Source organism: Limtongia smithiae (genome assembly GCF_038497785.1).
Source record: "Limtongia smithiae strain NRRL Y-17922 unplaced genomic scaffold V1518scaffold_13, whole genome shotgun sequence".
NCBI classification, from domain to species: domain Eukaryota; kingdom Fungi; phylum Ascomycota; class Lipomycetes; order Lipomycetales; family Lipomycetaceae; genus Limtongia; species Limtongia smithiae.
In genome coordinates, this window is record NW_027117634.1 from 1 (window position 1) to 26,632 (window position 26,632).

The 26,632-nt window shown below is 50.3% G+C and overlaps 6 protein-coding genes across 6 annotated transcripts; 2 read left to right on the plus strand and 4 right to left on the minus strand.

Moving 5' to 3' along the window:
- Window positions 1-2,245: 2,245 nt before the first annotated feature.
- On the plus strand, window positions 2,246-2,660 carry V1518DRAFT_422038 (uncharacterized protein; the record flags this gene model as incomplete). Its single annotated transcript, XM_066905360.1, has 1 exon — window positions 2,246-2,660. A coding segment is annotated over exon 1 (308 nt), but the record flags the coding sequence as incomplete, so codon positions are not given.
- Window positions 2,661-6,626: 3,966 nt separating this feature from the next.
- On the minus strand, window positions 6,627-10,824 carry V1518DRAFT_422042 (uncharacterized protein). Its single transcript, XM_066905361.1, has one exon. It carries the CDS (start codon window positions 10,332-10,334, stop codon window positions 6,864-6,866), a length of 3,471 nt encoding a protein of 1,156 aa, XP_066757424.1. The 5' UTR covers window positions 10,335-10,824; the 3' UTR covers window positions 6,627-6,863.
- Window positions 10,825-12,484: 1,660 nt separating this feature from the next.
- Window positions 12,485-16,553, plus strand: V1518DRAFT_422049 (copper-translocating P-type ATPase). Its single transcript, XM_066905362.1, has 2 exons — window positions 12,485-13,236; window positions 13,295-16,553. Exons 1-2 carry the CDS (start codon window positions 12,678-12,680, stop codon window positions 16,210-16,212), a joined length of 3,477 nt encoding a protein of 1,158 aa, XP_066757425.1. The 5' UTR covers window positions 12,485-12,677; the 3' UTR covers window positions 16,213-16,553.
- Window positions 16,554-17,136: 583 nt separating this feature from the next.
- Window positions 17,137-19,285, minus strand: V1518DRAFT_422052 (uncharacterized protein). Its single transcript, XM_066905363.1, has one exon. The coding sequence runs from the start codon at window positions 19,215-19,217 to the stop codon at window positions 17,229-17,231; it is 1,989 nt and encodes a 662-aa protein (XP_066757426.1). The 5' UTR covers window positions 19,218-19,285; the 3' UTR covers window positions 17,137-17,228.
- Window positions 19,286-19,392: 107 nt separating this feature from the next.
- On the minus strand, window positions 19,393-21,359 carry V1518DRAFT_387411 (major facilitator superfamily domain-containing protein). The gene is made up of 3 exons (XM_066901716.1): window positions 20,776-21,359; window positions 19,835-20,724; window positions 19,393-19,789 (listed from the first exon to the last, which is right to left on the minus strand). The coding sequence occupies exons 1-3, from the start codon at window positions 21,176-21,178 to the stop codon at window positions 19,463-19,465; spliced, it is 1,620 nt and encodes a 539-aa protein (XP_066757427.1). The 5' UTR covers window positions 21,179-21,359; the 3' UTR covers window positions 19,393-19,462.
- A 516-nt stretch (window positions 21,360-21,875) lies between these two features.
- Window positions 21,876-24,165, minus strand: V1518DRAFT_377300 (Endonuclease/exonuclease/phosphatase; the record flags this gene model as incomplete). The annotated part of the gene is made up of 2 exons (XM_066901572.1): window positions 21,876-22,831; window positions 22,881-24,165. 2 exons carry the CDS (start codon window positions 24,163-24,165, stop codon window positions 21,876-21,878), a joined length of 2,241 nt encoding a protein of 746 aa, XP_066757428.1.
- Between the last annotated feature and the right edge of the window lie 2,467 nt (window positions 24,166-26,632).

The following is a 26,632-nucleotide window of genomic DNA, read 5'->3' on the forward strand; positions in this document are numbered from 1 at the left end:
TTTTCCTGCTCTTCTGTTCTTGGACTTGTCTCCAACTCTTCCTGTCTTTGCTGCTTCTACCAACTGTTTCCTTCTCTGCCTCTTTCACTTCTCTTACTGCCCTCTGTTTCTTCACTCTTTTCCTGCTCTTCTGTTCTTGTGCTCAGTTCTAACTCTTCCTGTCTTTGCCACTTCTCCCACTTCTTTGCTTCTCTACCTCTTTCACTTCTCTTCTCTTGCTGCCTGCTGTTTCTCTTTTCCTGCTCTTGTCCTCTTGTGCTTGTCTCCAACTCTTCCTCTCTTTCCTGCTCCTCCCACTTGTTTCTTTCTCTGCCTCTTTCCTAGTCTTCTGCTCTTGTCCTTGTCTCTAACTCTTCTGGTCTACCACTTGTTTCCTTCTCTGCCTCTTTTACCTCTCTGCCTCTGTTTCTTTTCTTGCTGTCCTCTGCTTCTTGACTCCTTTCCTGCTCTTCTGCTCTTGTGCCTGTCTTTCACTCTTCTCCTGCTCTTTACCTCTTCTACTGCCTGTTTGCTCTTTTCACTGTTCTAGCTTTCCTGCTACTCTTCCACCACCTTGCTGCTCTTCACTCCTCTCCTTTCTCACCCTCTCCCTTCTCACCCTCTCCCTTCTCACCCTCTCCCTTCTCACCCTCTCCCTCTTCACTCCTCTCCTTCTTCACCTCTCTTGCTCTTTCACTTCTCCTGACTCCTACTCTTGTTCTTCTCTTTAACTCCTCTACTGCTCTCTACCACTTCTACTACTTGTTGCCTCCTCTCCCTACTTCACTGCTCTTGTTGCTGTCTCACCTTTCTCTTTGGCTTTTCTGCTGCTCTTCTACTGTTCTCCTTGTCTGTTGCTCTTCTACTGCTCCTGACTGCTTCTACCACTTGCTTCCTCTTGTCCCCTCTTCAGACTCTTGTACTGACTCTTCTTCACTTTCTGCCTCAAGTCCTCTGCTCTCACTCTTCTCTCTACTGCAACTCTGCTACTGCTTTTTCTCCCCTTACCCTGTTTTAGCCACTCAACTGCTCTTTCACTCTCTGACTACTTTAACTGCTCTGCTGATCTTTTGCTCTTGTCCTTACTTCAACTGTTGTCCTGGTCCTCTCCCTTCTTACTTTCTCTGTTCTGCTGATCTCTACACCCTACCTGCTGCTTCTGCTCTCCTTCTCATCTTTTTACTTGTCCCTTTACCTTTCTGTTACTCTTGTACTGCTGTCTGTTTTTCACCTCTCTCACTGCTCTCTGTTTTACACCTGTCTCTGCTCTTTCACTTCTGCTGGTTTTCGCTGTACTTGTCTGTCCCTCTTCTACTACTACTTACCACTTCTGCTGTTTACTTGCTCTTGTCCCTGTTTGACCTCCTTGGCTGCTCTCTTACTCTTGTGCTGACTGTTTGGTTTGTCTTGGCTTAAGTCTGCTTTCACTCTTCTCCCAGCCAGAGCTCTGCTACTGGCTTTTCACTGTTTCACTACTTTTCACCACTGAACTGTCCTCTCACTTTTCTCACTATTTCAACTTCTTTGCTAATCTTTTGCTCTTCTCCCTGTGTACCTCTCTTGCTACTCTGTTTCTGCTCTGCTGGTCTTACACTTCTCTCCCTGTTTTGCCACTCTTACTGCGCTGTGCTTCTATTCATCTTCTACTCTTGTCCTCCTCTTTCACTGTTGTGCTTGTTTTCTCTTTGTGCTTCTTTCTGACTCTTTTCTAGTCTGTCTGCTCTTGTCCCTCTCCAACTTTTCTGCTGATCTCAATCTCATCTCTTCTTTCACTTCACTTTTCTCACTATTTAAATTACTCTGCATATCTTTTGTTCTTCTGCCTCTGTCATCTGCTCTGCTACTCTTTGACTCTCAACATTTCTTGCTCCTGCAGGTCTTGCTCCTTCGACTCTTGTGCAGCTCTTACACCTTCCTTAGTGTGACAACTCTGCTGTTTTGTTGTCCCTCTTCTCCCTACTCATCTTCTCTGCTGATCTTCACTCTTGTTCTGCTTCTTCACTCTTCTGCTGATCTTCACTCTTCTTCTTTCACTTGTCCCTACCTACTGCTTGGCTCATCTGCTATTCTTGTGCCTATGTTCACTCCTTCACTAACCTTCCCTCTTCATCTTTCTCTCTTCTGCTCTTCCTTTACTTTTCTCACTATTTTCACTGCTTCACTAATCTCTTATTCACTCCTCCACTAACCTTCCCTCTTCATCTTTCTCTCTTCTGCTCTTCCTTTACTTTTCTCACTATTTTCACTGCTTCACTAATCTCTTACTCTTCTGTTCATGCTAACTATTGTCCTATCCTACCCTGTGTCTCTAAACATGTACTATTCTGTTGCCCTTGTCTTCACTCCAGTGCTTGTTCGCACCTCCAAACCTTTTCTGCCTCTCGTGCCTTGTGTTCATTTATATCACTTGCCCTACTTATTAACCCTTGTTCCCATCGCTCTTGCTTGTTATCTGCCTTCTGTCTTTCCACTCATCTCTAACACTTGTCCTCAACATCAACTCTGGTCCTTGTTTTTTGCACTTGTCCTCTGCTGTGTATCCTCTTCTTCCATATCTGTCCTCCAATTTGCTTTGCTGACTAACTGATTTAAATATCTCACCACTCTGCCCCCAGACTCTCACTACTTCTAGAGCGAACAAATGTATACTCTGCTATCCATCACCAAATATTCATTCTCTGGATGGTATTTAAATTTTTCCACAGTGAACTAAGGGCATGCACTTCCAGTATAGCCTTTATCAAGCTACCCCAGACTTGTTCCACATCCATGTGTTTCTCTTACGCCATCGTCTTATCTTTCACTTGAGGTCTATGAAAACTCTTCCGACTTTTCTTGCCTCTGAATCTATACCTCATCTCTCACATCAGGTATGTCAACTCCGGCAGCAGCTGTTCTCACCAGATGTCCCTCAACTCTCCCAATGTTTTGGACCGCTATTTTCCCTTCCTCAGCTAGTAACTCTGTCTGATCATGCTGTCGCTATTGAACCTCCAACAGAATCATCTCAGGTCTTGGCCAAAGCGATCATCCCTGAGTTGATGCCCTCATGTCAGTTAGGTTGGTGCTGAAGCGACATTGATGCTGCTGTGCCTGTAGTGTGGTTGCTTCGGCCGCCCATGGCCAGATCTGAGTCGGTGGAGGGAGCACAGAGATATCTCATCTGCGTCCCCATCATCGCTGTTATAGTCCCTGCAGCATGCTGTGATTACACAAAAACTATTAGAAATAATACAGTGACAAAACACTGCAAATATGAGAGCTAGACTTCTCGATTCGGCTTGATTAGATTTGGGAATTCAACCCAGTCAAAGTCACCAAACTATTTGACCAACCAGAGACCACCCGGCAACTGGGCAGCCACTGGAGTCGCTGCCTCGTTGTAGCGGGAGCAACTGAGAAAAGTGCGCGGAAAACCAGGATCAAAGTAGTAACCTGCCGCAATAGTAGTATCTGCATCTCGTAGTGCAAAACTAAGTGCTTGGATATTGGCCCACAGATGTTCTAATGTTCTACAACTGACCAATGGCACGACATAAGGTGTGTTCTACATCGTGTACGCGAGAGCTACACTCGTAATTGAAGTGCCCTTCGCCTTCGCGACGAACTCGATTGCCTTGGACACACACTTCTCTACTACCATCGCCGACCTTTCCTTGCGAGCAGGGTTATGCTTCTCGCGTGTTGCGAGCTCGGCTTCCATCTAGAATTGACCTTGGCCTCACACACCATGGAGTCCAGCCCATGCCTTCGTCCCTTGTCATTGGGATGATGTGGGGCTCAAAATTCCTTATCGCCGCGTTCCATGGACCCTGATCAAAGGAAAATTAATGCAAACTATGGTCCCGTGGATATTGATTCGCCTTCGATACTGCCCAAGCAGGCGAGTCGGAGATTCCAAGGTATCAAACTTTGCTAGATGGCCAAGTCGTTGATAGCATGCATGAGCTCAGAGATTGACGTAGTGTACTCCCATTAGTGCACGGAAAGGAGATCGATGTAGTCGGTCTGAAGCTTCTTCAATGAAGCCTTGACGCACACATGCATAGACTTTACATTGGTACCTCCATAGTTAGACTTAATCACGTCTGAGCGAGAAAGTTTATAACCTGTTGAATACTTTGTAGCCAAATTAATCTGATCGCGATTGCCGCGTGCACCCATCTATTCACCGAGCCAGATCTCAGATTCCTCGTCCTGGTACGAATTGGCAGTGTCGATGAAATTGCCATCTTGGCTAACAAAATTAGTCTAGAATCTCAAAGACTGTCACCTTGTTACACTCGCCCAATCGATCCTTCCAAGCGTCACCAGAGCTCACGGCAGCTATGCAGAGGGAAGACACCTTGACAGTGGCAGATGGCATCAATTGGCAGTGACGATCAAGATATGACTTTGCAAGTGGATGAGGGACTTTAGCATGTTGACGAAGCAGCAGCAGAGTAGGAGTAGTAGTTTTTGTAGTGTAGTAGTAGCTGTACAATTCTGAACTCTTGTGGGAGTCACGCTTGTTTATATTTTATTTCATCTTCAACGGGGATGGGAACTAAGCAGTAGATAGCTCCTTATCTCCGCCGAAACTTCCTCAGCTTAGAATTTGGTCGTTTTGAAGAGCTAATGGTAGGATTGATGGTGGACTCGAGTTTTGAATTTGGTCAATCCTGACGAACCTGAAGCCTCTTATAAAGATGGTGGCCGTACCTATAACCTATATTGTATATATACTACATATATACATATATTTTCATATTGTAGCAATTTGTTATAATTTGAATTCATACAGGAAGAAATCAACGCTCTAGCGTAGCAATTGTTTGAAAGACTGCAAGATAAGGATATAGCATAAATCCCCAAAATCTCTTTGCCCCTGACCTTAAAACTCCTGGTAGAAACACATCAAGAAAGTAAGATAGAAGTGGGGTTAAAGGAGACTAAAGCGCAGCGGTGTTGATTCCCGGATGTATACTCTTCGGAGTTAAGTCAGCTGATGATCTCATTAATTCACAACTCTAATCGCGTTACCCAGCCATCTAAGGGCATTTTCATCAGTATTTTGACAAAGCATTTGGCTCCGCAATGATCAGAGGCCTGTATAATGATTTTCGAAAACGGGAAGCATAATACCAGTTGGTGCTGACAAAATCATCGCTGAAGTTGGGGCGACGATCTCATGACCGTTCCAGTCTCGTTTTCTGAATCCGAGAAACATAAACACTAACCATAGACAGCCTATTCGCAGACGCTTTAAACAGCCTGACAAGCTGAGGGAAACTGGAAAGTCGCAAATGTCATCGCCAAGTCGCAAAGTCAGCGGCGTTGATCACGCGATCTGTTAGTATTTGAAGAAAGTCGCATAATATCCTATGGGAATGAAGACCTTACCACTGTTATTTGGTAAACTGATGCATCAAATCCAAATAGTATAGCTGTCTACAGTCATACCCAGAAGCTCGAAAGGATCTGACAAGTGGAAGACGGCGACTTGGATGAGTGGACTTGATAGCGCGTGCGAGTCATTCTAGATCCGCGGTCTGCCATCCAAACCTTATCCGACGACAACGGATGATCAATTGATCCTAGCCATCTGTAGCCCGTACCTGAAACCCGGAAGCCGTCAGTATACTGGAACATATCGATGAGTTTGCTCCTATGTGGCGGAAATTTTCAAACCTTACCAATAACGTTTAGGGCTAGACCAAATAGGGGTTGTCTGTAGTACCGGGCAGTTAATTTTCTGTCTGCATGGCATAGTGATACCTGTCAAACAATTCAGAAATATGAGAGCAACTTGTGGCTGCGACTTCGGAATGGCATGGTTCAAGCTGGCAAAACTAACCGAATCATCTGAGTTCCAAGAAGATGGCCCGGGACTGCGGTTCCGAAATACTACATAAACATCATTGCTAGAAATGTTTGTATGCACGCTCTGCCAAAGGTATAGGACTGTAGAAACAACACGAGTCTACCACCTCGGAATCACTAGTGATTTACTAAGACAGGCATCAGTAAAGAATGTGTGGTTGAGAGAAGTTGGAAGTTGGTACCACACTGAGTTTCAGCCGGCAAGATCGACCTTCTTCATCCCTGTTCCGAGATGACTGGTTTTCCGACTATAGTTCTTACAACTGATGCATGTAAGCATGTACATGATTTCACCTCTCCGTTAAAAATTGGATCCCGAAAAAGCTGGATCGCAGGAGCAGCTCATCGCTACCATCTTGGAATCGCAATTTGGCCGTATCGCGCCTGGCTCTGCCAACCAAAGCATATTCAAGTCCCTAGATGGCAACCTCCAGTTTGGAGATTATGCCAATACCATGAGGAGATTATTAGCAAAAAGTGGTAAACAAGTGCTGTTACATGGGCAGAGCTGACAGCGTAAATGCGATGATAATCTCGGAACTGGATTTCTTAAAGAAACAGCACTGGCTTATAGTGTGATGGGTGTGCTGAGATGACTGCCCCCGAATACAATTATTAAAAATCGTATATGTACCCTCTGAAAAATGTGCCAAAGACGTGATGGCAACATGCAGGCCTGTAGAGCTCATGCAAGAATCATATCTCAGAGTCTGTTTTCCAAAGTAGGAGATGAGGGCAGTTGGTGGCTGTGACTAACAGAGTCGGAACCACTGAAATTTAGGTACCATAGTCAAGACCTTGTACATTATAGTTATTACGTACCCCATTCTGTCGTGTTCTAGCATCACGGGTTTCCCTTAGATGTGAAGAGCCAAAAGTTTGACAGAAACTCTATAATTTATGAGAAACTGGTTCACAGGTGAAGTATAGCACAATACCAATATCTCAATTAAGTTGTCGTATACAGGTCTCTCACTGTATTTTACAATCAACATAACTACAAGTCGTCGCGTTATAATGATCTACCAGGCGACCTTCGCAAGAAGACTCCGCGGCCAACGACGTACTCCAGCCTTGCGTAACTCATCAAGGCAGAGAATTGTCACGCCAAACACCGCTGGGATGAACCAGTGTGCAGTGGGAATGCTTCCCGAGCCCGCGACCGACCGAATGCCAGGAATATAGCAAAATATAAAGATCATGGCGATAGAAAAGACGATAGCAGTAAATATACGCCAGTTTTGAGAAAATGAGTTGAACAATGGCGGGTGCTGGAAAATCGAGAGATAACGCGTGCGAGTAGCCATGGCGTTGAACCACTGCATGACAACGAGAGTAACAAAGTAGATAGCCGATGCCTTGTTCAACAAAAGAGAAGCTTCGTTCTGGATCTCCTGAGGAGCGGCGCTGTAGTCGCCAAATGTCCACCATAGATAGCTGAAGCCGAATCCTCTAGATTTGAGATACCAGTACGCCATGGAAAAACTGCAAATGGTCTCAATAACACCAAGAAGGCCATAAGCGTGTAGCATGAGCGGTAGATTGACAAGCTTGTCCGTCTTGACATTGCGTGGCGGACGAAGTAACACGTTGGACTCAGGCTGTTCGTAAGCCATAGCGATGGCTGTGCCACAGTCGGTCAAGCAACAGATCACAATCATGAGAAAGCTTGACAAGATCTGAGGCATTCCGAAGACGACGTTTGTCCACACCGGCCAGAATTCGGAAAACGTGCCTGCAGGTAAGAGATAGCAGCAGACTTTCTTCAGATTGTCAAACACAACGCGACCATACTTGAGTGCTTCGACAATGGCAGAAAATGAATCTAAGAGTACCATATCTGCGGCTTCAATAGCGATATCGGAGCCGGTAGCAAGAGCTATACCAATATCGGCTTCTTTCAATGACGGCGCATCATTGACGCCATCTCCCGTCATTGCCACGATGTTACCGCGCTTCTTGAACTCCTTAACGATACGTAGCTTCTGGCTTGGGGACGTCCGGGCAAACACGACTTCCTGGTAGTCGCAAAGTGAATCCCACTGGCCATCGCTAAGCGTAATAATATCTGGTCCACTGATCACAAGTGCCTGTCCACCGTTTGTCCTCTTCCCATCGCGTAGAAGAGCATCCACATTGTCGACTAATCCAAGATGACAGGATATTATTCCGCAATCCACGGCAATACATTGTGCAGTAAGCTTAAAATCGCCGGTGACCATCATAACACGCACACCAGCGCCACGAAGCTTGTGTACGACGCTAGGAACTTCGGGGCGGCACGGATCAACAATGCCAACAAGACCACACAAAACAAGACCAGAAGTTGCTAATCGCATGAGCTCGTCTTCGTACTTGCTCTCAATGGAACGCGCATGAATATCTTGTTGCCGAATGATCTTGCGCGCGAGGAGAATAACGCGCTTGCCTTGCGCAGACCATGTGTCCTTGATGTGCTCAATTGCCGTCCGTGTCTTGCGGTCGAGTTCGCTTAGTGCGCCGTTCTCGCAAACGTATACATTACATCGAGGCATCAGCACGTCCGGAGCCCCTTTGATAGCAAGAAATAAATCGTTAGTAAGACTGAAGCTAGACGCCTCGGTTGAAGAAAATGTCGCGTTGATGCTGTCCTGGCTGACAGGTTTGGATACACGAATTGCAAACTTGTTCCTTGAATTGAAGGCCACGTCCGATACCTTGCTCCACATCTCGCGACTGACTTCTGGAGGTGACAAACTGGCAGCAAAACGAAACACTGCACAGTCAGTTGCGTCTGCGATGATCTTGCGCTGTGCCAACGGTAGGCAAATGGTACTCGGATCGAATTCAGAAACGTTGCAAACGGATGCAATGATCTGCACTTGTTCGAGCGCGCGTCGTCGATTCAACTCACCAGCGACTTCTTTGACAGCGTCATCTGCAGACAGAGGTAGAACTCCAACAACGACATCAGTCACGACCATCTCGTTCTTAGTGAGCGTGCCTGTCTTGTCGGAAAGAAGGACAGAAACAGCACCAAGTGTCTCCACAGTCCGGAGAGATTTGCACAGGATGTTATTGCGTTTCATAATGTTCGCGGTAATGGTCAATGACGCAGTGACGGAGATTGGTAACCCTTCGGGGATGAATGCGATAGCAACCGAGACAAGAGATACAATAAATCCTTCAGTAGTCAAGAAGTCAGGATGTTTCTTGCGAGTGTAGCCGAGATAAACTCCGATGAAAATGAGATCAAAAAAGAGCATAATGCTTGCGATGATGACAACGAAGCGATTGACCTCCTTTTGCAGCGGCGTCATCTCCGTGCTGGGAGCTGTAGACACCGTGGCAATGTGACCGAAAATTGTGTTGTCACCCGTGGAGACGACGATGCCAGTGCCGCTTCCAGACGTGCAATATGTACCTTGCATACCGATACATCGAGTCTCCAGATAGTTTGCTTCGCTGCATTCGAGAGATGCGCTGACAGGAAGAGATTCACCAGTGAGAATACTACGATCGAATTTGGCGTCAGCAGAAACTTCGAGAAAACGGATGTCTGCCGGGAGCTTGTTGCCGGCCCTGAAGTAGAGAATATCGCCTGGGACCACATTGGCAGTCGCGATTTTGGTCTTCGAACCATCGCGCAGTAGATAGCAGTCCTCAGGAAGCATTCCGGTAATGCTCTTCATGACGCGTGAAGAGGAGAAGTCCTGCCAAGCGTTAAACGTGGCTTGGATAACCCATACAAGGATCAAAACGATAGCGAGACCAAGATTGGCGGCGGCTGGATTCGGTTCGCCAAGAGGCTTCCAGGAGATAAGAACGAGAATAGCGCCTACGAAAAGGATTGTACCAAAGCCACCAAACATATACTCAACCAGGATCTTGTGGAGAATGTTGCTCTTTGGCGGTGACGGAATATTGCGGCCAAACTGTGTGATCTTGGCGCTGACTGCATCAGACGAGAGACCATGAATTGGAGAGACAGCGAAGCGCTTGTATAGTTCGTCGATGGAGACAAGATGATAATCGACAGAGCCGAGGTCGCTCACGATCTTATCGTTCGAGATGCCCTTGACCTTCTCCACCTTAGCATGCTCTTTCTCACCGATGTTGATGCTGATGGTGCGGTACGCGACGGGCAGGACGAGTGCGGGATCGACGGCGTTTTGAACAGGATCAAAGGACATGGAGCCACGGATTTTGTCGACACGAGAGATTCCATAGCAAGTATCACAGGGCTCACGGCTGTTGTCGGCGTAGTGGATCTGACGGCGATCTGCGTAGTCAAGCTCTCGCTGCTCGGCGTGCTGCTTCTCACACAAATCCAAGTCGGGTGCGATAGACCCGTCGTCCTGTTCTGGAGACATTGAGCCAGAAGGTCTTGCAAGAGAGGATACGGAGCGCATAACGCACTGATGCACGACGGTACTAGTAGGAAGGACGGAATATATATTTGTACTCGATAGTGACGGACAGGCGCGCTGGTGCCCAAGCAAGTAGAACAGCATAGCATAATCACTACAGGACGCGCCATCCGGGAGCCCGGCGGCAGCAACAGCCAGTAAAGGTATAGAAGAAAATCGCGCGGCAAGCTGAAAGAACAAGAGGAAAGCGACGGCAACCTGAAATTGTGAAACGAGGACAGTCACGCGGACAGCAGCAGAGTAAAGACGACAAGTGGCTGCGATACAGAATGGCCGCCGGCCGATGGCCTAACGCGGACGATGAGCAGGGCAGAAAAGCAACATATTTATTCGCGCAGCAGCTAGAGAGAAATGGGAAAGTGAGGGACGACTGTGGAGCGGCAGAAAGACACAAAAACCTGTGCGAGTGGATGAACAAGGACGGGTATGGGAAGGGTACGTTACGCGAGAAAGTGCAGTCGTGGCCGAGGGAATTCGACGACATATCACCGTCACGTCGCGCGGTCTGGGTCTGGAATTATACGAGTACGCAAGTTGGGCGGGTTCTGCTTAAGGGGGTTGGTTTGGCTGGAGTCGCGCGCGGGAGGCCTGACCTGAGCCTCCTACAGCCGCAGACAATGCGCACGGGTCAAGGGCTACCGCGCTGCGCCGCCCCCTGTACGCGGGACGGCGTATACTACGGCAGTCGGAGAAGTGCACTCGCCTAAGAGTCTGGACAAACACACTGAAATGCCGCACACTGTCGCCGTGACTGCGTGTTCTGTCACTTTTGTTCAGGAGAATTCCCCGCTGGCGTCAGGTCAAGTCCAGATTGTACTCTGTGCCGCCGGCGCCTCATGATAAGTCCGTCGTCCTCATTGCCGGCGCACCTGAGGTGTGTACCAAATTCGGCGGTTCCATGCAGACGGTATTATTAACTAGCAGCGTGAACCAAAATGAAGACGTTGGCCCAGTGGTTTGGAGGAGAACTGTAGCCGACATGACTGTTCGTAGATGACACTGTGCTCGCTCGAAACCAGTCCAGTGAGTGCAGAATCACGGTCAGTTCTCCGCGTCCAGCACGCAGCCAGTGAGAGCTCAGCGATTCAGTTAGCTATCTAAGCTAATTTGCAGCCTGAATCATTCATAGCAATAACTGGCTTGTCTTGCGATTGTGCGCGTCCAGGCATTGATTCTGCAACGCCGGTGACCGCGTCAACCATCGTAGATGAAGGGAGTGCCATGGTCGGTGAGTCAGGGGCAAGCTAGGACACCATTACCTCTCATATGTATTAGCATAGACATTAGCATCATGCGGCGCTCGTTAATTGCCCGGCCGACAGGCATGTGGCGCGTGTCAAAGGTTAGAGGTTTCAGTCGTTCAGTCGACAGAGTCGCTCGGCGCGCTCGACTTGCAAACTACAGCAGTTTCGCAGTCTTTTGCCTTTCTACCTTCCAGGTTTACTAGCTCTGCCGCTGGCATGCTCACAAGTTTTGGGCAGTTAACTCTACTTACTGGTACCCACACTCATCCGTTGCAGTGGTCTCTTTGCTCGCCTTTGCAGCCGCCATCTGACGGTTCCGCTGTTCTAGTCGAAGCTGCTGCAGAGCAATTGTGTCTTTGTGCAACCCACATTTAGTCAGTCGTGACTGTATGACATATCTCCTTTGAGTTCCGTTGTCCACTATCTTTTGTCGCTGCTTGTGATCTTAACGCTATAGAATCAGAGCATTGCCATTGTCGTGCTACCTCGTTTGTCGCTCTATTATTTGCTCCTTTGCTAGCTAGCTTGACTAGGTTGGTCCCCGCAGTTACTGGCGTATCTTATGGTGCAGCAACGCGCTCAAGGTTCGCTATATGTCTTATTATAAGTTATATTTCAGGGGTAAACTTTCATGATCGTATGCCATTTGTGCCAAAGAGACAGTTCCTGCTGCTAATACTGAGCCGCCAGCCATCTGTAATCGCGCACGCACGTTGAAGTGGTCATTATTCAACTCCCAGATGTTCACCCTTCTACCTTTTTAAGTAATTAAAAGCTGGCACAGCTTACTTATCATCGACACGATAAATTGGCTTTTACACTTGCGGTACATTAAATTACTGGCAGGAGCGACGCGTTGCATTTGCAAACCACGAATCAAGAGCCAAAGCTGGTTGCTTGCTGACATTAAGTGGGTCTCGTGGAAGACAAGCGCGCGTGCAATACACATGCGATTCCCAACGACAACGTTCCCCTCCCATACAAGCGCCTCGTACTTATCTGCTTTGCTATCATCGTGCAAGTTCGCCACTTACTTCTTGCAGCTCTCTTCTGCACTTCGGTACGCTTATGTGCATTTGCATTCATCTTAACTAAGAACCAGACTCTCATCTCTCGTTTCAGGCGCTGCTCTCGGAAGCTCGGACCGATCCCGAGACGCTGCTTTAATTCGGTCGCTCAGAGTATGACGACCTGCAATCCTGCTTGCTCTGCAGACGCTGCTAAATTTAATCCCATCGTTCAATCGCATGCTAAGTCAGCTATGCCGGATTCTTGCTGCGGAATCTGCGGTAACGACGCTGCGAGGGTGGAAGTTGATATGTGCGATCGTGGTAGCTGTGCCAACGAGGACGCGAAGAAGGTGCCAAACGGCTGCGGCGACTGCAGCGACGACGTTTGCGAAGATAGAAATGAAAGCTGCTGTGGCAAATCCAGTGGCTGTGGCGATGAAATTGTTGCCCGGTTCAATGAAGAAGGCAGTTGCTGTGGCGACTGCGAGGACGATGATCGTCCTGCTGACAAGGCGACTACTCAGATATGCACTTCTATGAAGGCTCTCGATATCGGCTATAATATTAGCAGTTGTATTGCGGCAGAACCTCGCGGTTTCGAGTCTTTGATTACACCCGATTGCTGCGACGGCAAACTGTCTCCGTGTTGCGACCAGTCCTGTCTCGAACGACTTGCGCTGCAGTCGTGTGAGAGCGAGGTTTCTGCTTCCCACTCGGAGGCGACACACACGGGTATGCTTTCTTTTCTGCATGTGCCAAATTTTATCGAAGGCTGGGTCCTAATGTCCAGATCTTTTAGAGTCGTCGACGACGCGCGGACCCTGCGGCGGTCAGAAGAACGGCGTGCCATGCGCACAGCACGTCCGCGCTGTACACGATGTGTACGCAAAAACTCTGCAGGCGTTTGGCTGCCTGTGTCGCATTTTGCTAGCTCTTGATATGCCATCCTGCTGCGACCGCCAGGAAGGTGGATCGCCAAACGCCAATTGCAGACGCCACTTCAAGCCGGCTATTAAACCTTGCATGAATTCGTGCTGTGCGGCAACTGGCAGCTCTAACACAATTGCACTTGCGAAGAGTGTTCGGCGCCGATCCAGAGCGTTCCAGCGTCGTACCTGCACCTTGTCCAAGGACTGTGATGAGGCTCGGTCGTGCTGCGTTGTTGAATCAGACGACCTCGATGACTGCTGCGCGAGCGAGAAGCCTGCGACGCCGACTCAGCATTTCGCGCGTGCGAGTAACACTCAGTTGCGCGCTAACAAACTAGAGAAGGGTATCTGCGGCGGCGAGCATGTGATTGTGAGCATCACCGGAATGACGTGCACTGGCTGCGAGGTGAAGTTGAAGCGCACATTGGAAACCATGGACTCAGTCAAGAATTTGAAGACAAGTCTGATACTCGCGCGCGCCGAATTTGACGTGGACCCTGGAGCGGAATCTGTTTCAGACATCATCAAGCGTCTGGAGCATAGTACGAACTTCAAGTGCGAGCGGATCCTAGACAATGGCACGTCGGTGGAGGTCGTGGTGCCGAGAAGTGCGATTGAATTTGTGAACTACCCATGGCCGGACGGAGTGAGAGAAGTAGTAGTAATCGCCAAAGGGAAGGTTCGCATATCGTATGATGCGAGCGTCGTCGGTGTGCGCGATCTGCTCAAGAACGGTTGGGAGGTCCCGTTGTGCCTGGCTCCGGAAGGGGGTGATCCAACGCTCGAAGCCGGACGCAAGCACGTCCGTCAGGTTGGCTATACGACGCTGCTGTCGATCGCATTGACAGTTCCGGTGCTGGTGTTAACGTGGGCGCCGCTGCCTTCTCACGAAGTTGCATATGGTGCGGTGAGCCTTGGGCTGGCAACGGCAGTGCAGGTTGTGGTGGCGGGTCCGTTCTATCCGCAGGCGCTGAAGAGCCTCGTATTTTCGCGGATGCTGGAGATGGACCTGCTGATTGTTTTGAGCACAAGCATGGCTTACGTGTTCTCGGTCGTGTCCTATGCACAGCTTGTCGCGGGTACGCCGCTGGCGACGGGCGAGTTCTTCGAGACGAGTACCTTGCTGGTCACACTCATTGTTCTTGGCCGCTACATCGGCGCGCTCGCCCGCCAGCGGGCCGTTGCTGCTGTCTCCGTGCGGTCCCTCCAAGCGCGCACTGCGCTGCTGGTGAGCGATACTGTAGACGACCGCGAGATCGACGCGCGCCTTCTTCAGCACGGCGACGTATTCAAGGTCCTGCCTGACACGCGCGTGCCGACCGACGGCACTGTCCTCAGCGGCCGTTCTGAGCTCGACGAGTCCATGATCACCGGCGAGTCGCGGCCTGTGGCGAAGGCTCCTGGGTCGTCTGTCGTTGCAGGCTCCACCAACGGTAGTGGCTCGCTTGTCGTGCGCGCAACGCGGCTGCCGAACGACAACACGATCAGCACTATTGCGCGTATGGTCGACGAGGCCAAGCTCTCCAAGCCGCGATTGCAACTACTCGCGGATCGCTTCACGACTTTTTTTGTGCCGACCATCATTCTGCTCGCCATTATCACTTTTGCTGCATGGATTGCTGTTGGTATTGCTGGCTCTGCGCACATGACCGGCGGTGAGGCGACAGTACAGGCTATCACCTACGCCATCACTGTGCTCATTGTGTCGTGCCCATGCGCCATCGGACTCGCGGTGCCTATGGTTGTTGTCATTGCCAGTGGTGTTGCTGCCGATCGTGGAATCATCCTCAAGTCCGGTGATTGCGTGGAGTCGGCATACCGTGTTTCCAGCGTTATCTTTGACAAGACTGGTACACTCACGCAGGGAAAGTTGACGGTGGTGGCCGAGGACTACTTGGGTAACGGTAGAGACGTCGTTCTGCCGCTGCTTCTGGGACTCGTAAATGGCATCAAGCACCCCGTGTCTGCGGCTGTGGTAGCACATCTCAAGGCGATGGGTGTGCAGTCGGCTGCTGTGTCTGGGCAGACAGTTGTTACCGGCAAAGGTGTATCGGGCACAAGCGCTGACAATTCTATGTTTTTGCAGGTTGGTAATTCACGGTGGCTAGGTTTCAGCGAGCATTCGAGCGTGAAGCCGATGCTTGGCCAAGGCTGTACTGTGGTCTGTTTTGCGATTAACAATGCGCTTGTGGCGGTGATGGGATTACGAGATACCATTCGCGATGACGCTATCGCAACGGTTTCAGAGTTGTGCGCGCGGCGTATCTCTGTGCATATTCTGTCTGGTGACGATGATGCAGCTGTGCATGCAGTGGCCACGAGCCTCGGCGTTCATTCCGACAATGTGCGTGCGCGGTGCACGCCTGCCGACAAGCGCGACTACATTCGCAAACTGCAGACTACTTCCGCGAAGACCAGGGCCATAGTTCTGTTTTGTGGCGACGGCACCAACGACGCTGTCGCGCTTGCACAGTCCGACATCGGCGTACATCTGAACGAGAATGGCAATGACGTCGCCAACGCTGCGGCCGATGTGGTTCTGATCCGTCCCGTGCTTTTCGGCGTACTCACGATGATGGAGATCAGCCGCAAAGCCGTGGGTAGAATCAGATTCAACTTCGCGTGGAGTGCAGTGTATAACGTGTTTGCTATTCTGTTTGCATCCGGAGCGCTCGTGCAAGTGCATATTCCCCCAGAATACGCCGGGCTGGGCGAGCTTGCCAGCGTGTTGCCGGTTATTGCCGCTGCCGTTTTTTTGCGCTGGGCGAAGTATGAGTAGTTTAACGTACATCAGAATCCAGTGTATTTCAGTTTTAATAGTTTCATGCAGGTATCGAATGAACATACAGATGTTGCGAGAGCTTTAAGAACTGTAAAAACTCAGGTTTCAATAGTAGCCGAGATCGTACACCAGCCCAGAGAAGCTGTGTAGGTGGTGAGTGGACTTGGTCCATTGCCTAGTGACCTAAAATTGGTAGCTGACATTGTGAAGTTAAAGTAAGTAATAACAATTACTTAACTAAAATTATATAACAAATTCGCGACTGATATAAGTAAATACAGAGACGAGACATATGTAGTTGAATTAGTTACCTAAATGAATGAATTTAATGACTGTTGGCCCTAATTATGACGTTCAACCTGCAAATGTAGGCGTACATAGCCGTGTTTTGTTGACTAAGGTTTCTGAAAGGCAGATCAGTCAACAGAACCGGTAGCAGTAGACCGACAGAGCGGCACTATAGTGGGAGAGAAAAGCTAACAGTTATTCAGTAGGTAATCCAAATTAACGAATTAAATCCGACACGTGTCAAGGGAGGAGGTAATGACACAATCAGTTAGAAGTTTATGAACCGATGAAAATTGATGGCCAAATTTGTAAGTCAACTTGCCGTAGACCAATTAGTGGCTGTACGCAGTAACTATACCAGTAAATAGCATAAGCAGCGGAGTCCTGCCTATTTTGTTAGTTAAATAATCAATACTGCAAAGCGAAAAAGTATGTAATGGAATCTAGATAACTAAATTTATAAGCTAATTTTAGTGATAAAAGTTAATTAATGTGAGAGCGCGATTAGTTAAATTGCACAGTTGACAGATTACTACTTAGTAAATTCAAAGCGACAGGTCAGGTAGTTAGCTATCGCTGTGGGGCATCTAGGGAGTGACTCAGTGAGCATATATTACTGACTTCAGTGTCAATACGCAGAAACTAAAGCGAAAACATTCGAGATGTCAATCAATTGAGCTTTGTCAATTATAATCGAGTTATATACAGTGAACTGGTGCTGGACCTCAGAAGCTATTGTCTTCTATAATCCCCTTGACTTCCTCCTCATCTTCGTCCTCCAGTCCCTCCATAATCTCCCACACAATCTCATCTCGCGCCTTTAACTCATCGGCTTCTCTCCTCGCCTGCTCCGCTGCCAGCTTCTCTCGCTTCAACTTTAACTGCTTTGCTTCTCTCCTGGCTTTCTCCCTGTCTTCTGCAATTTTATCTGCATTGTCCTCTCGCCACTTGTTCAAATATTCCACATGGTCAAGTAACACCAACTCGTCGGGAAACTGCTCCGGAAAATCTCGGCGTCGAATTTGGAGGATATTCTTAACATTGGGCATGTACTTCACCCGATAATCACCCCAAAGCGCGACTTTTTCCATATCTCCCATCTCTGATAGTCTCATCATTTCATTTTCAATCGCGAAATAAAACTTGAGAAGCACGTCTTCTGGCGCCATGCGAAATAAATATGCTGGTGTAGATCCTTCTAAGTTACAGTTTTTGAGCTCAATTGGGTCCGTGTCTGTGACTGGCATTCCGTACTTGCCACCGGGTAGCATTTCCTCGATCGACTCTGCTCGAACAATCACGACCTCTTTGTAGATCCTCGACAGTACCCTTAGGGCTGCTGTTGTATCTGCGGTCTTTGTGTTATGTCCGTGACCAACTATCTTGTCAAAATTCTCTGCCGGAAATCCCCATTCTGATAAAAAAAGTGGCGTCATACGCGTTTCGAACTGGAAAGGAACTTGTTGCTTCGTGATCCACTCGTGTTGAATATGTACCGGCCATCCAAGCACTTTAGTAATGTAAGCCAGTGGCTGCTTCTCCGGATTTGTAGGAATGTTTGAAAAGTACGGAAATGGTCGGACCTTTGATCGCAAAATGCGCGTCGTGTGCTCAACCAAGAACACCTCAAATGACAGCTGTCCATTAGGTAGTACCCGGTTAAGTTTCTCCATATCTCGGCGAACGTGTGCATTTTTTCCAAACAGCTTGCGACCTTTCTTCCGTGCCAATTCTTGATGAAATTGGCTCGAGTTAACGGAAAACGACTGGCCCTCAGGCGTCGTAACCACATCAGCGACGTTCATTCTCTTCGGCGATTGTAGCTCTTCGTTAATCAACTTCCGCTCCAGCCGTTGTTGCTCACGCAGCTTCCGTTCCTTGTATTTCTTGTATTGGAAAGATTGAAAATTGAACGGTTCCTTCTTCGTGTTAACGTTCTCCTCCGTAGGCCACATCCCGGAGAGCTTCAGCAGCTCAGGAACTTCGTATGGCGTCGTCCAGTGCTGGCTGGGTGGTCGAGTATATTCGGGTGTTGCATTGCTGGAATGATCCTCTAAGTCTGGTCCTCCTGTGCCTGTAAAAGTCCGGTAGTTCTGCGGCATGTACTTGTCGGCGCTATCGTGCTTGTTAAATCTGTCGGCGCGCACAAAATTCGGCGCTGACTTCCTGTCACCGTAGTCGGATCGACCTCTTGCATCATCTGTGCGGTCGTACCTTCGTGGACCGCTTCTCTGTGCAGATCCAGGTGCAGATTGCCTCGAGCCATTTCTCGGACGCTGGTCGTTGCCAGATATCGACGAAGTTCTCAACTGTTCAGTTCCCGTCCGGTAAACACGCTCCTTCCACGGGCTATTCATTTGGTCTCGTAGCCGCTCTTGCCGCGATATTTTCTTCCGCTCCAGCTTCTCCTGCCAAGATGGCTTGCTGTCTCCGCTGTTTGGAGCAGAACGGCGCGGGTTTTGGTCCCAGTCTCGAGAAGTAATATTCGATTGTTGCTGTGGCGATCCGGAATCTCGATTTTTTGCGTTTCCTCGGCCCATCCAGCTGGCCGCTACCGCCTGGTGCGTCGTCGCGTGGAACTCGCGAGAGTGTCGTTGTGAGGTTGTTAGTGCGCCACTGCTAGACAAGCAGGACTCGATTTGCGCCGTTGTCGCCCGCATTGGCGCGCACAACGCCGCTACTGCAACGGGATTGCCGTGTCGAACGGCAAACATCGCGCGCAATTGTCGAGGAATCGGAACAATCGTGCTTGTGATGCCAGAGAACAGTAGCAGCACTGAGCAGCTGGAGCGTTCAAATTTTACGAACTCCCAACCTCGAAGCCGCACTCCGTCAACCGACTCGAGATGGGGTTTTTCCTCCCAACCCTCTCTTTCTTGAAGATAGTCATTCTAGCGATACCAATCTTTTCCCATTAATTACGCAATTAAATTCTCTTGAAACCTCTATCTACGTTTCATCACTTTTTCACCGCCGCGTGTTTCGAATACGATCTAATCTTGCGTCCCCAGAAATAAAACACGAACGGCAACGGCACGAGGAGTCCGGAGATGCATGCGAGAATGGTCAATGTCCAATGCGTGCCCATGTTTCTGTAGAACGGAATGCCGACGATAGTCATGCCACCGGCGACGAGATAGCGCATGAAGGTGACGAGCGTGAGCGCAGAGGCGGCGTAAACTTCGTACGAGTCGATGACGTACATGTACACGGTTATGAAGATGCACAACACACCGTAGCCAAACAGCGCGCCTGCGATGAGTGGCGACCATATGCTCACGGATGCCTAAAATTTTAGAAACGTTCACGTCAAAAGATATGATATACGTACGTAGTCAGTCCAAGCCATCCAGAAGAGGGACACGGGAACAGCGATCGAGCCGCCAAACATGCCGTACCACAGACGAACTTCCGGATCCAAATCTTGTCGTCCTTCAGCCTGTACTCGAGCTATATCCCGTTGTGTAATCTTGTATACCGGATAAATCAAAAAAGATGGGAAGAGCATGCCAATCTGAATTGTGATAAATGAGACGTTCGTGAGACCTTGTCCAATATGATAGACATCGTCAAAAATGAACGTAAAGCCATTCAGAAAAGTGAAGAGCACTATATATAGCACAGTCAAGTACAGTGCCATCAGAACGATGATTGGCTCCGTAGCCATTTCGAATGGCCGAGTGAGCGCAACCTTCATGCGCATACCCATCGTGCGATGGCTCAGCTCCAGTTCCGACTTGTATCGCTCGTCACCAGTCACCTTCCGAATTTCCTGCGCCTTCCACTTCAGAATCAGTGGCCCGTAGGTCTCCGGCATGAACATAATAACACAGAAAAGCGCGAGGAACGCAAGCATCGCGTTAATCCACTCTGCCCAACGCCAGCTGTGCAGCTTTCCTATACTAACGTAACTCGCCATCACGGGCGACACCAGCGGCGCACCGAAGCAGGTGATGGAGTACAATGGAAACGCCCACGTCTTTTCCATCTGATTCCACAGGTCTGCAATGGTCCCACCAGCGCAGACAAGTGGAGTGGAGCCAAAAAAGCCAGCCAGGAAACGCAGCACAATTTGTGCGCCGATGTTGGGGGACAGACCGGCGGCCATGACGAATAGACCGAAGAGGAGAACCGTGCTACCGTAGATAACGTTGCGACCCAGCGCCTCAGAAAACGGAGCAGCCAGCACTGCACCAAAAGCATAGCCCATTAAATACACACCTAAGACAATTAGTTTCTCCTCTCTAATCCAGTAATCAACAGAAGACTTACCAGTTGCCAAGGACTCGGTGACCTCGCTCACATGAAAATATTCTGCCGCCTGCGGCAACACCGCCGCATCCGTCGCAGCCGAAGCGCCAACCGCAAATGCAATAAGAGAAACAATGAGCGTTGTGCACACCTTCTTTGCGACCGAGAAATTCTTGGGGTTGCAAGGGTCGTCGGACCCGTCCCAAGTCACAACAAAGGTTAGTGGTGTTCCGCTCTCCACCTCACCGCTATCAAGTATCTCTGCGCATGATAACGGGGCTTGTAAAAGTGACTTCTCGTTGCTCTGCTGTTCATCGCTGTGCTCGCCTGACTCTAGCGCCGGCTTCACAAATTTCTCTTTGGCGCTTTGGATGTGCTGGTCGACGACGTGCTGCACGCGGCGGTACTGGAAGTATGACTGCATGCTTACGGGTATAATGCAACAAGATATGTAGTACAAAAACAGAAATTGTGAAAAGAGTGTGTGAGGTGGAGTCTGCCGGCGGGCGTAAGCAGAACCCGGACAAGCAGCGTCTGTCCGCGCTGGGCCCTGCGCCGCACCATCTACGGCTGACTCATCGCGATGTCCGATCTGTTGACTCTCCGCTCCGAATACGAACTCCTCGAAAAGGTTGTGCTTCCCCGTGCGCTTGTTCTTTCTTCGAAAGGGATCCGACAAGATCTGTGTACCCGAGACTGCGTGGACATATAACGAGTACCGGGGGCTGACGACTACGCGCAGTTCTTGCATCTGTCGTGGCCTGTAGCTCGAGCCGCGCCAGAAGTTGTGTATTATACAGTCAACGTTTGCGATATTCCGCAGCGAAATACACAAGAAAATTACTTTGTTCTACGCGAATTGCGGGGAGCTTTCATTTCGCTGCGGAACGGAACCGCAATTCGGAAACGGCGCTGCTGCTGAGCCTCAGCATGCGGCTCTCGGCAAACGCTATCCGACTGCCGCGAATAAACTCAGACTTCACTCGCTCTTCCATCATCCATGTAGTAACAATTCCGAAGAATGACTATAGACAAAATATGCATCATGATTTAGTGTGCCTGAAGGCAGCACCACAAAAAACAACCCGACTCCAACAAAACACCCAAACCAGCGCTAATAATCAACTCGACTGCTCATTCTCGACAAAATGCGCACGCGCACGCTTAATACTCCCGCGCAAAAACTTCTCCCATGCCTCTACCGCGTCTGCGACGGCTTCCTGGCGCAGCGTCTGGTCCACGGTTTTGATCTTGATGTCGTAAAGCCCGCTCACCGGACGGTGGTCCGAGATGCGCACGTCATGGGATCGGTATTCGATTGGGAACACCTTGCCAGGTCCCCGGTAGTATATCCTGTCGCACCATGCTGGCGTACGTCGCTTCTCTGAGGTGTCATATACATCTGTACCGACGTCGAACTTGTACGTGGGGTTGAACGTGATTGGACTCTCGCTGAACGGACGTAAACGAAAGCCCGGGTTTCGCTGTTGCTGCATCAACAACTGGTCGTATTCAAGCAACTTCCCCAGCTCTCCCTTTTCAATCATCTTGATCGCCGCCGGCCGATTCAGATTGATTCGGTAGTTCATATCGCCGTTGACGAAGCAGATCTCATGATCGAGCACCATCGTGCCATCACCACCGCCCACAAACGTGTCTGCTGCCGACTCCGTGCTTCCAAGACGCGGACTAGGCACCCTCGACTCCAGAATCGTCGCGATATCGTTATTCCGCGGGAAAATACTCGACTGTCCAGCCGCGAGATGGCAGTTCACAAAACAGAGGGACGAATCGTCTAGCGTGAACCGCATGATGATCGCGCCTTTGTTTCCGTGTAATCCGCCTAGACCAGTTTTTACCTGTGAGGATGCAAAATTGCGCACATTACTGCGCTCGGATTCCCTCACGAAGATGCACGAATACAGGCCAACCAGGTTCTCAGAGCTCAGCAGGTAATATCCTTTCGGAAGCGCGGCGACAGCCTCGCTCAGACGATCTTGCCACGCTTGGTATTGATGAGACATGTGCTGCGGCGTAGTCGCCTGTGAATTCTTTCCCTTCTTCTTGAAGAAGCTCTCTGTAGTTCTTGTTAGTTAATGCCAATACACACAGTGATGGAAACATACTAGCAGCAGCAGTCTTGTTGTCCAACTCGACCAACTCCTGGAACCCAAACACGATGATGTCCGGGTTCTCGGCGTCCTTCAACAACCGCTGTAGAAACTTCACGTCCGACGAGCGATTCTGTAAATCACTAGGCTTCGCCGCGCCCGCGTTCCACGTGCAGATCAATGCGCGCACGGTTCTGAATGCGCAATACCTCGCATCATGTTCCTGCATATTCAGCTCCAGCCAGTCATGCTTCAACATGCCATCCCAGATCGTCAGAACGCTATCCGATGCTGTGATCGTTATCGTTGGCAGTGTTCCGGTCTTGAAGATCGATGTGCGGTCGACCATCATCCCCGCGATCGGGCCGTCATGGGCTTTCCAGGTTTTCATTACAAGCCAGGGGCTTTGGCTTACGTTGTACACATACACCATACCAGTCCGGAACGCGACCCATAAGTACTTGCCCACGCCAGCCATCGCGACCAAGCGATACAGCGAAATCGTCACGACGTCAAGACAAGCCATTGTTTTTCGGTCGTATACCGAAACTTTACCGTCGTCGTGACCAAAAAACACATGCTCATTATCCGCTGGTATAGTCGCTGAACAAGTGATATCTCCGGCCGGTTTAGGTAGAGCGATTGGTCGACTCAATGCGAACTGTGCTTGCTCGTTCGAAGAAACTGGTAAAAACACACTGATCTGCTTGCCTTGTCCCAGCCACAGCTGCTTTCCGACGACGATTCCGCCTTGCGGCGCCCTTGGTACGCGCTGCGTCCTTGGAGTGCCGTTTAAGCTCGGAAGACCGTCGCCAGCTTCGGTACCCCAGATCTGAAATCGTCCTTCCTCATCCATCGTCCACATTTCGAAACCGCAGCGGAAGATGTCCTTGACGGCCGCGATATGAACACTAGGCCGTCGATTTATGATTCTCTGTGAATTCAAATCCGCCTCAAGCAAAACGCCTTCTCTGGTGCCTAGCCAGACCAAAGTGCCCTCGTCTTCTACTTTTCGTGACGGCTTGAACCCGATGGCAGTTACCCGATGTTCGGGATGAAGCACTTGCCCAAGGTACGTTCCCGAGCTGATACTCCAAATCTTCGTCACGGACGACGACGTCACGATCGTATCTCCAGAAATGCTAAACACCTTCACGTCGTACTTGCACGCGATCTCATGCGGTAATTCCCGTAGAATAGGCGGTCTTCGGTTGGCTCGTGATGAGTCGGGGTACTGCGCCTGGCGCACCGCTTCCTCGCTCGAAGGACCGAGGTTGTCATCAGAATCGTCCTCTATCATTTCGGGAATGTGCTCGGGGTCGGTATCGTCACCGGTGTCTGGAGCCGGGAGGAAACTAGTCGACGAAGAGAACGCGGACGACATAATTGACTTGTCGGGGGATATCTGCGATGCGACGGACTGGGTCGATGACTGTGCACTCGGCATAGCGGCTACACGATATGGCGATTGGTGAGGCGGAGATTGCTGAATAGTTTGCGTTGTCACCGGGGGTATTATCGGCCTTCGTGATGGTGGTGGCAGTAGCGGTGGTTGAGGCTGCAGACCTTGCAACACAGTCACTGGCTTCGCGTCGCTATATCCTGACGGCGATTGACTCCGTCCGCGGGGCGGCGGTACCGGCGGAGCAGTCATCGAGACCGCCACTCCAACTGGCTGCATGTGGTCACCCACGACCGGTTGCGCGGCGATGGGCACGGATGTTGGAGCTAATACCGGAACCGATGGCGTCCGTGGAGACGGTTGCAGCACGACAGGCACAGATTTAGGAGCCAACACGGGTACTGTTGGTGTTCGTGGCGGTAATCGCGGCGGGAGAATCGTGATCAGATTCGTCTGGGGTAGAACCTTCGGGCTTGATTGCTGTGGCGTCGGCTCCGCAGGTGGAAGTAACTTTGCGGGCGACACATACTGTTGTACGACAGGCATAGATGACGTGCGTTGAGTAAATCCAACCTGTGGCTGTGACGTCGCTGTCGACGATGGAGCCACGTACATTTTTGCAGCAGCGACTTTCATGGTAACAGTGGAGTCAAGCGCAGTCGCTGGAGGTGGGGCGACCGCCAGTTGCAGTGACGAAGTCGATGACGACGCGGAAGTAGTTGCCGACGACGGCGGTGCATATGGTCGCGGGGTTGCTGGTGGAGGAAGCGGTGGTTGATAAGCCGAAGTAGCTGCCGCCGGCGATGGAGTAGGAGGCTGTGCATATGGCCTTGGCGGGGTGACCGCAACTGCAATCACCGGCGACGGCGGGATATAACGCTGCGGCGTAGATATAACCGGCACCGAATTCGTCCACCGTAGGTCCGCTGGGCCATCACTCGGATTTCCAAAGAGTGCATGGGATGATGCTGGGTGTGACGGATACGGCATTGCGAGCGATTGCACGCGCGCATGACTGTGCATAGGTACCGTCTTCGTTATGCTTGGGAGGTCGTCCGTAGTAACGGTTCTGTGAGGAAGCGTCGGGGGAGTTGCTGTGCTCATATCGAATGCGCGAATGTGCTGTACGGGATTTCGTTCCGGGAGGGTGGGAGGGGGGCCGTGGCGTGCGCTTTGCTGCGGTTCGGTTGACTGGCTCTGTTTTTGAAGGTGCTGTTCCGTGTCAGCTCAATTCAAGCCTGTACAGCGTGGATCAAAACTTACTTCAAGATGCGCAGGTGGTCGCGGCGGCGGATGAGAGGAACGAGATGGCGACGCAGACGCCTGCCTACGTTCTCGAGATACCGGCAGTTCCAATGAATTCTCGTCGACTATATCTGTCGTTGGACTTCTCGCGCCTTCCCGCGTCGCGGCAAGCTGGTTGCTACTGCTGGGGTGATGGTGATGCGACGGTACGGGTGGGGGTTGACTCGTCGCACGCTTAGTTGGACCTTGATGTTCCTGCGGATGATGTACCATAACAGGACGCGTATGCATTGGGACGGCCGGCGCATGATCTGGAGTTGAGGCGAGTGGTGCGTCATTGATGTCGTGTCCGGCGACCTTCTCACCTGGCGATTGCGATGAGCTGCGAGGTGCGGCCGGCGCGGGCATCCTTAGCGAGTCCGTTGATTCGACGTGGATCATAATCGCCGGAGACACCGACGATGCCGGTTCTCGTCCGCGTGTGACCTGCTTAAGTGAGGAAGGTTGCAATGACGTGGAAGCCGCGGATGCGGTGCTTGAGGGGGGAGGATGCGCGGCCACCGCGGGTGTGTCGACGACGCCCATCTTCTCCCACTGTAACCGCATCGAACCGACCGAGGGGAAATCCACACTTTCTTCGCGAGACGACATTGTGGCGGCAGCTTATCAAGCGGTAATGGACCGTGGTGAACGGCTGAGTCGCTAGGCACTCAGTTAGACGCACAGATGTGGAGACGGATCATGACTGCTGAGGCGGTGAACATGCGAAGGGGAGAAGCATGTGCAATTCACACGATGCTCTGGTGTAATTTTTAGTCGTGTTATAGGTATAATCCGCGCGAAAAAGCACTGTGGAGACGGGAACGGTGGTGACAGTCGAGAAGGATACGCAGTTTGGTTAAGGGCGCCTCTCGGTTATTCGTCCACAGCTTTCAAACGCTATTAATATGGGCAACATTAAACAACCACTGCGCACATGGGCATACTATATTTACAGCTTCCAACTAATTATATACTACAAAAATGATGTTGGAAAGCATCAAAACAACTGCTGCTCGGAGTAGAGAGCTAGAGGGTGCGCGCGGGCCGGACGCAGATGAGAAGGAAGAGGATGAAGAGG

What these genes read in the sequence shown, in the direction of transcription:
- V1518DRAFT_422042 (XM_066905361.1), bottom strand. Translation starts at nt 10,334, where the DNA reads ATGCTGTTCTACTTGCTTGGGCACCAGCGCGCCTGTCCGTCACTATCG.
- V1518DRAFT_422049 (XM_066905362.1), top strand. Translation starts at nt 12,678, where the DNA reads ATGACGACCTGCAATCCTGCTTGCTCTGCAGACGCTGCTAAATTTAAT. An exon ending in CTCGGAGGCGACACACACGG is followed by an intron (nt 13,237 to 13,294) that starts GTATGCTTTCTT and finishes CCTAATGTCCAG; the next exon opens with ATCTTTTAGAGTCGTCGACG.
- V1518DRAFT_422052 (XM_066905363.1), bottom strand. Translation starts at nt 19,217, where the DNA reads ATGTTTGCCGTTCGACACGGCAATCCCGTTGCAGTAGCGGCGTTGTGC.
- V1518DRAFT_387411 (XM_066901716.1), bottom strand. Translation starts at nt 21,178, where the DNA reads ATGCAGTCATACTTCCAGTACCGCCGCGTGCAGCACGTCGTCGACCAG. An exon ending in CACCGAGTCCTTGGCAACTG is followed by an intron (nt 20,725 to 20,775) that starts GTAAGTCTTCTG and finishes TAATTGTCTTAG; the next exon opens with GTGTGTATTTAATGGGCTAT. An exon ending in GGATGGCTTGGACTGACTAC is followed by an intron (nt 19,790 to 19,834) that starts GTACGTATATCA and finishes CTAAAATTTTAG; the next exon opens with GCATCCGTGAGCATATGGTC.